This window comes from Camelina sativa, chromosome 19 (genome assembly GCF_000633955.1).
Source record: "Camelina sativa cultivar DH55 chromosome 19, Cs, whole genome shotgun sequence".
Classification (NCBI taxonomy): domain Eukaryota; kingdom Viridiplantae; phylum Streptophyta; class Magnoliopsida; order Brassicales; family Brassicaceae; genus Camelina; species Camelina sativa.
The window spans coordinates 5,612,840-5,620,996 of record NC_025703.1 but is presented as its reverse complement, the minus strand read 5'-3'; the positions used below and the strand labels follow the sequence as shown (position 1 = coordinate 5,620,996).

At 39.4% G+C, this 8,157-nt stretch overlaps 3 protein-coding genes and 1 pseudogene across 3 annotated transcripts in view; 2 read left to right on the top strand and 2 right to left on the bottom strand.

Moving 5' to 3' along the window:
* On the top strand, positions 7-797 carry LOC104765001 (50S ribosomal protein L10, chloroplastic-like). The gene has a single exon (XM_010488636.1). The coding sequence runs from the start codon at positions 28-30 to the stop codon at positions 547-549; it is 522 nt and encodes a 173-aa protein (XP_010486938.1). The 5' UTR covers positions 7-27; the 3' UTR covers positions 550-797.
* Positions 1,388-4,193, bottom strand: LOC104765000 (ankyrin repeat-containing protein ITN1). The gene is made up of 4 exons (XM_010488635.2): positions 3,987-4,193; positions 3,004-3,510; positions 2,484-2,893; positions 1,388-2,406 (listed from the first exon to the last, which is right to left on the bottom strand). The coding sequence occupies exons 1-4, from the start codon at positions 4,009-4,011 to the stop codon at positions 1,576-1,578; spliced, it is 1,773 nt and encodes a 590-aa protein (XP_010486937.1). The 5' UTR covers positions 4,012-4,193; the 3' UTR covers positions 1,388-1,575.
* Positions 5,608-7,074, top strand: LOC104767468 (annotated as a pseudogene).
* Positions 7,672-8,157, bottom strand: part of LOC104764999 (F-box protein At3g12350-like) — a 7,809-nt gene continuing 7,323 nt past the window's right edge. The window contains exon 3 of the mRNA XM_019240596.1: positions 7,672-7,977. Coding sequence (XP_019096141.1) covers positions 7,925-7,977 — 53 coding nt within the window. The 3' untranslated portion in view covers positions 7,672-7,924. The remainder of the gene's footprint in view (positions 7,978-8,157) is intronic.

Sequence of the window (8,157 nt, the reverse complement as noted above, 5' to 3'; positions counted from 1 at the left end):
GTTTGGAATTAGCTCTCTATTGGATCGATGTCTAGCCTCAGAAGAGCTCTACTGGTTGCGGGAAAGACGAAGATAAACCTAGAGAACTGCCATTTCATAACAGGAATCAACTACAACGGACTCAGCGTGAAGCAATTACAAGAGCTCCGTGGAATCCTCCGCGAAAACACGAACACGAAGCTACTCGTCGCGAAGAACACTTTGGTGTACAAAGCCTTAGAAGGAACGAAATGGGAATCTCTGAAGCCATGTATGAAAGGTATGAACGCTTGGATCTTCGTTCAGTCAGAAGACATCCCTGCTGCTTTGAAGACCTTCGTCAATTTCCAGAAAGAGAAGAAGCTCTTCGATAACAACTTAGGCGGTGCCGTCTTCGAAGAGAAACTGTACGCTCCTCAAGATTACAAGGTCATTGAGACTATGCCGTCTCGATCCGATGTTTATAATATGATGCTTGGTTCTTTGCATTGGCCGGCGTTGGATCTCGTCAATACGTTGCAGGCACCACCGGCGTCAGAGAATGAGACTGTTGCTGCTTCTGTTTCTTAGATCGCAAAAAAAATGCTTCAGTTATCAGTCCCTTTGTGTTTGTGCTTCCGGATTATAACTTAGAGTTCTATCGGAAATAATTTATGGAATTCTCATACCAAATTGTTGTGGATTTACTCCATTTTGATTTTGAGCTTCGATTTCAGAATCAGTGTTTTGTGGTTTTTGTTGGAGTGTATTGAGCTTCGCTTATCCTATATTGTTGTTTGCTAGAAGAGAAATGGTGGACTTGAAATCCTCTTTTGCAGCTACCCTACTAAAGACTGATACTGCTTAATCCAACAAGTTTCAGATAAGTATTTCTAAAACCTTTGATCTCCTTGAAATGTGTTGGCTTTTGGATATCTTGAAACTCCTACTACAATTTTGGTTTTGTGCATCACAACCTCACTTCTACAATTGGTGTATGGAGTTCACTTCCATGGCCTTTTTCTACAAGTTCCCATATAGTTTTATATTTCCCTTCTAAACCCAAACTGGTAAGCCTCATAACATTTTGTTGTTTTTGGATCATTTGGCACTAATGAAACACTGTGACTCTGTTATCCCACCATTCTCTGTGACTTGTGCTGCGATTACATTTCACTCAGTCTAAGTGAAGTGACTTTATGTGGTGATGTTAAGTTCGAACTTGAATTCTTTCCTTTGCTCTCCAAGCAAGATTGAGATCTATAACAAGTACAGAAGTAAACATCCCCAAATCTTGGTTCAAAATCAGTATCCACCTCAAGTTATAGAGCTGTGCAGCTGAAATGATTTGATGATCATGAATAAATGATTCCCCAACCAAAGAACGAACCTCCTCTTGCATACACACCCACACTTCTCAACACTTACATTTGATGGTTGCAAATTTCAATAGTCATTTCTTTCTGACGACAATGGTTTTTTGGAACAAATTGAGTTGAGCCGTGTAAACCTTCAAAATTGACAAGTGTTTGCCATTTGATGGTCAGGCTTTATACACTATATCGTCTAGCTCTTCACCAGATACAATATATTTACATGATTTTTTGTTTATGAATCTTAGATTGCGAAAATGGGATCGACTTCCGAGTTAGAGAAATCTGAATGATGCCATGAGTTGGAACCGCTCCTGCGTGCACTCTTCACCTTCTTCCTCATCGACCTTGTCCTCTTCGACTTCACCACGTAATAAGTCATGGTTCCAAGAACACCAGCCATTATCACGCCCCCAACCACCGTCACCAGCTCAGCTGCCCACTGGTTCTTACGCCCAACCACTATGTATGATGATGCAAGAAATGCCACAGATGTACACATCGATGCCAACCACATGAGTTTGTTGATCACTTCCACTACCCTCTTCTCAGCTTTTGTCTCTCCTCTCACCAATGTGATCTGGACCACCACAACTGCCAGAGAAGTAAACAACGCAATCGCGTTGAAAATGAAGAAAATCTTGAATGATGCTCGGCCCACCACAACTGCTGATCCGTCATTGTTGTCTCCTCCAGGCACTGTGAATATAGCAGCAAAAGCTACAGTTGCAAACAGTACAGCCACAACAGTTACCGAATTGGTTGCATTGTTGATCCCTTCTCTGTGGAGTTTCCTGAGTTCTTTGGAAATGTTGTGCACATTTTTGTTCGTCCTTTTTGTCTGTTCCAGCTGGATATGTACATCGTTCTTGATTTGGGTGACAGTGCTTCTCAGCTCGTCCCTTGGCTGGTTCAGCTCATTAGCCCTAAGAGCCCCGCTACGAGCAAGACACTCTTTTATGTATGAAGATTCTTCTGAGAGTGGAAGCCCTTCTGCTATGTCAAGTGCTGTCTTGTGTTCCCGGGTTAAAGCATTGGCGTTAGTATCAGGGAGTGACAACAATAGTTCTACAATCTGCAAAGACATGCCAAAATGTGAACACTCAATCAAAAATCTCAAAATGAATCAAACCTTCGGGAGCCGATGCATACCTCTGCTCGTTTTTTCCTGGTGGCAACATGTAGAGCTGTGTTACAAGACTTGTCAGGTTGCATAACAATAGCAGGATCTGCATCGAGCAGCAGTTTCACAACTTCGGCGTTCTGCCCTTTAACAGCCATGTGAAGTGCAGTTTGTCCTTTCTTGTCAACCCGTCTAGCTAGCTGAGGATCCTTGGCGAGAAGAGCTTTTATGACCTCCACATGACCTTGCCTTGCAGCTAGATGCAAGGCGTTTTTATGGTTAGACCGGGAAATCTCTAGCAAATTCCCAGCTTTGGATAAGAGCTGGTTCACAACTTCTGTATGGCCTCTCATAGCTGCAGACACAAGCGGAGTTGCATTCGATGGGCCAAATGTATGACTAAGCGTTGAATCATGATCTAGCAAGACCTCAACAATAGCTGCAAGAAACAACCATTTTTATTCACATGCTGCAGTTTACAACTTTACATAAACGTTTATGAAACTTCATTATATCAAAGGTCAGTCCAAGAGTTTGCGAGAGCATTACCATGATGACCTTGTATGGCAGCAATATGAAGTGGATCATATCCAGAACGGTTCTTCTTAGCAATACTCTCTCTACTCGAATACTTCAAAAGCTCTTTGACGACATCAAGATGCCCTTTATCCGCAGCAGTGAAGAGCGCAGTCTCCCCTAACTCATTCACCTCATTCACAATTGAAGCTCGGATCTCAGCAACTTCAACATCAAACTCTTCCCCACTCAGAATCCCTTCCATCTGAGAGTTAATATCCTTGAGAATCTGCTGCACAGCAGCCAAATCGCCACGTTGAGCCGCTAAGTGAAGCTCAGTGTCGTTGTGGCGACCAGTGACTTGCTTAACATACTTTTTCTTGCCAGCTTGATCCATTCTCTTGCCTGAATTAGACAAAACCAAAGCTGGTGCAGTTGCGGTTGCAGATGGTGAAGGTGTTGGTGAAGGATCTACCATAGGATTTAGATTCTCACTTGACTGTAAAATCATTCCCCCTTTCTCCATATCTCCTCTTTCTCCTGAGAATTCACCAAAACATGGAAGGTCAATTCAACTACCCAGATCTGGAATTAATATACACACAAATCTATCTGAAATTGTGAGACTCTATAAACTGATTAACTGAAAATTCAATTATATTCCGTCAATCAAGTTTATATCATTATGGATAAAAATATTAGCAAAAATTCATGTGAAACATATGGGTGGTTCGGTAATACACAGACAAGAAGAGGGACCATGAAAGATCACATGTCCGAAACGGTTTAAAGATTCTCTCCGACAATTATGCAATCATACAATTTAATCAGCTAAGAGAAGCATTTATACTTGTTCTGCCTAAAAACTGTGACTAGGAAAAGTGTTTTCCAGCCTAACAAAAATTCAATAACCCAAAATCGAATCAAAAAGTTCTAGATCGTATATGGAAAAGACGACTAAGAAAAGTCAAGAGATGTGTATATAATATAACAGTAACAATAGAATTATTGGTTACCATCTACAAAGGATGCGGCAGCCATGATGAGTGAAGAAGCTCGAAGGTGTTGCTGCTGCTGCTGGTTGTGTGTGTATGTATGTATATTGTTGAGATGTAAGTAAATTGGGGGAAGGAGATAGAAGCGAAAATGGGAAAGTAGGGAGGAAGAAGGTTAGATAGAAAAAGCAAAAAGGAGACTCATCTTCGTGTGGTCAATCGCATGACTAAAATATGTGTATGCCTATGTAATACATTAGTCCTTTTCTTTTACTACTTTTTTTTTTTTTTTTTACTTTATTTACGAAAACCAATCATCTAACTTTATCTTATTTATTGAAAAGCCCTCTATTGAATTATAAGTTCGCAAAGTTTCCCCCAGGTTCTCTTTTTATTATGAGAATAGCACATCTAAATTCCTCCTGTATATCACAAGATTTTGGTTTTCTGTTTAGAAAATATTATCTTCATTACTATTGATGAATCCTCTGGTAGACAAAGAGGTAGTTAAATCATTTGGCATTTGCATCTCAAACCCAAATCACGTTCCTGTCTTTTCATGAGCTTAAAACTCACCAATATGTTTTGTGTATGTGAGAGGTGGAGATGGAGCAGAAGGCTAAGGCTCTCCATGATGATATAACAAAAAACATGTGAGTATATATCTGAATAAACATAATGGTTACAGACTCCGTGTGTTTTGGTGCTGCATATCTCACACGTTCTGGTGTAAATTTCTTGGAAAAAAATCAGTGGATTGCAAGGCAGCTTAACATTTTCAAGAGAATATCCTTTTAAGATTCAATACAAAAAGAAACAGTTATCTTTTAACACATACGTTCTCATATAATTTGACATCATGACATTTGAAACACCTTAACTCTTTCCCTTTTGTTGGACTGATTCTACATTAGAGGCAGGAGTATCTAGAGCAGAGAGAACTTCTTGAAAAGCCTTCAGAGCAGGAGAGATTATTAAGATAGAAACTCCGAGGATCATCGAAGACTTCATCGAGATAAAAAAAAGAACCAGATGCATCTAGCAGCAAACAAGGGAATATCAGGCTCTGTCACACGAGGCGGTGATAGCTATCGACTAACCAAGATTATGCAGCATTTTCAGAAGGAAGGAGATCGATGCATGCTGTTGTACAACTTACTTTTATGTTCTTTTTTGTAGCGCTGAATGGAAAGTTTTCTCTTCCATTAGAAACTCGATCGGGCTAATTATCTTGAAGCTCTTCTTTTGGGAACTTAGTAGCTTTTGCAGAAACCGGCGAAGCTAACTTGTTTTTTTATATGATTGTCATGTAGCATCAAAGTGACATGGTGACATGTTCTGCTCTTTAACAAGAGTTGCCTTGTTGGAAACAAGAGGAGGCTAATTAAACTGCCAAACTTTGAAAACCCTAAACTTTGTAAACGATAACTTTTTATTTACTTTGGTCTTGGGCTTTATATTATTTGGAAAAAGAAAAGTTTTCAATCCCAATCCCTATTATATATATATATATATATCCTTTGATTTCCGTTTGGCTAGGTTTTGACAAATAGAAGATTTTCTAGGGTTTGTTCTATTTTTCTGTTTTTATTAGTCTCGGCGCTTACCTATTGGTGAGCTAGGGGGGTTCGAATAAGAAGATATGGACAAGATCAGTGGGTTTTCTGATGATGAATTGATCGTGAAGATCTTATCATTTCTTCCAACAAAAGATGCGGCAAGCACAAGCATTTTGTCGAAGCAATGGAAGTTTCTTTGGATGCGGGTGCCAAAACTTGAGTTCGTTGAAAAAAGTATGTATCCTGAAGGATTCTACTATACATACATCTTCTAAGAAGATGAGGATGAGGATCACAGAAGAAAGTATTCTACCGAGTTGGGAAAAAGCCATATGATGCGGCGTTTTATTGACAGGAATCTGCCATTACATAGCTCTCCGGTCATCCAGAGCTTGCGTCTCAAGCTTTTCACCGATGCATTTCAACATGAAGATATCAAACTGTGGGTTGAAATTGCAATCTCTCGTTGCATTGAGGAGCTAAGGGTTACTTTTACTCGTTTCAGGCAAAAACCTGTTGCAGTACTCATGCCGAGTAGCTTGTATACTTGCAAATCACTTGTGACGTTGAAACTTAAGGACCGCATTCTCGTGGATGTTCCTCATGCTTGTTGCCTCCCCTCCTTGAAAATTTTGCACCTTCAATGTGTGATATACGCAAATGAAGAATCTCTTCAACGGCTTTTATCTAATTCCTCTGTTCTTGAAGATCTTGTTCTGGAACTATATCCACGTGACAATGTGAGAAAGTTTGCTGTTATCATCCCGTCATTGATTAGCTTATCCTTTGCGATGTCTCGTCAGTGTACTTCTGATGGGTATATCATAGATACTCCTTCTTTGAAGTATTTCAAAGCTTTTGATTATAGTCATACCACTTCCACATGTTTTCTGGTGAAGAATATGCCTAAGCTCGAGGAGGCACAAGTATGGGCTGGTCACAATATCAAGAGGCTTCTCCAACCTGTCACATCTGTCAAGCGTCTTTCATTGCGGGTAGGAGACAAGGACACTGCAGAGGTGGTAATTTGAATCCATTGATAATCATAATATTCTCGTCTTCAATTATCTCACTATATATATATATATATATCACGACTTAGATTAATACTAAATTGTTCTTTTGTACGTACGTATACTGGTATACAGGCTGTATTTGGTGATGATATTGTCTTTAATAAGCTTGAGCATCTGCATTTTCGTACATATACGAGATTTTGGTCCAAGTTACTATTCCAATGCTCAATGCTTCTCCCAAACTACGAGACATCACTTTCAATGTAAGTTTCTTCGATAAATTTTTTTTTTTTTTGGGGGTCTGATTCACAGTATCGTTTGATCTAACTCTCATTTTTTTTTTTTAAACTCCACAAGGATGATCTTACTAAATATGGTACTCTGGGTGCACCGGTTTGCTGGAACCAACTGAATAGTGTTCCTCAATGTTTGCTGTCGAGTCTCCAGACTTTCAAGTGGTTAGGTTTCCATAGATCCGTAGAAGTGAAAGACTGCAACAATCTCTGTCAGACGACAATTACAAAGGAATCATGAGTTGGAGACGGAGGTGAAATTTTGTTTCCTTGGTTCACCCACATGCAACCTCGTATTCACTGAACACTGGGACTGTCGTGCAAGACATCTTTGGCACCCTTGAATTACTAAAGTTTTTGTTGCATTTGATTTAGATGGTTTTATCGAGGAATTACACACGCATTTTTAACCAAATGTTGAAGTTGCTAACCAAGAATGATGAGAAAAACGACACTTAAAAAGGGTAACCAAATTGGCTACCTTATACAACTATAATGATAAGAGCAAGAGTCATAAGTATATGAATTCATAATCTTATAAGCTAAAACAGCAAAGGAAAGAGAATAGATTAAGGCAACACATTTATATTTATTAGTGCAGTCTTTACGATGAACAAAAACAGCGTGAAGCTTGTCTATGTACCGTCTTTTTCAAACTGGTTGCTACCAAACAGTACGAAGCGTTAGCATTAGCATTACCCTCGCTGCGTGGACTTCATCCCCGGAAGTTGCCCTCATGGCCATAGAAAACGCTGCTGGAGAAGTTTTGCTGTAAACATTATACTGAGTAGTGTATGCAAATTTATTATTCTTTTTGAACAGTTACTACACGAGTCTCTACAAACAATGACTACGTGAATCTCTACAAGTAAATCCACAAATCTCTTATTCTTAGAACCACTGGAAAAGTTACAGAATCCACAGGAAACAAATAAAATACAAGGCAAATATTCCAGCATCCTAGTTTACGTCAACTAAAATGAGACTAAACTTGAAAGTACAAAGAGTCACCAAACTCTTTTATGTACAGAAGAAAAAGGTGATCATCTTATCACCTATCAGAATTTAGAAATAACAATGAACAGAGCAAATCACAAACTAGCTACCAACTCGTCAGCCAGACAACCATCTTCGAGTGCAACATGTTTCAGATCAATGATAAATTGATCTCGAAGAAACCCAAAACTGAAAGTTCCATTTTCATACAACCAGACCCGCCCTTCACCTCTGAGAAAACCATTACCATTGCCTGCTTCTCCTTGCAACACCATATCGTAACTAGACTTCATGTACAACATTCCAGATACAACATTCTCGTGAACTT

Excerpts from the sequence above, each read along its gene's own strand:
- LOC104765001 (XM_010488636.1), top strand. The coding sequence starts at position 28 with ATGTCTAGCCTCAGAAGAGCTCTACTGGTTGCGGGAAAGACGAAGATA.
- LOC104765000 (XM_010488635.2), bottom strand. The coding sequence starts at position 4,011 with ATGGCTGCCGCATCCTTTGTAGATG. Across the intron at positions 2,894-3,003 it reads TGCCATACAAGGTCATCATG|CTATTGTTGAGGTCTTGCTA; the intron begins GTAATGCTCTCG and ends TGTTTCTTGCAG. Across the intron at positions 2,407-2,483 it reads CCAGGAAAAAACGAGCAGAG|ATTGTAGAACTATTGTTGTC; the intron begins GTATGCATCGGC and ends ATGTCTTTGCAG.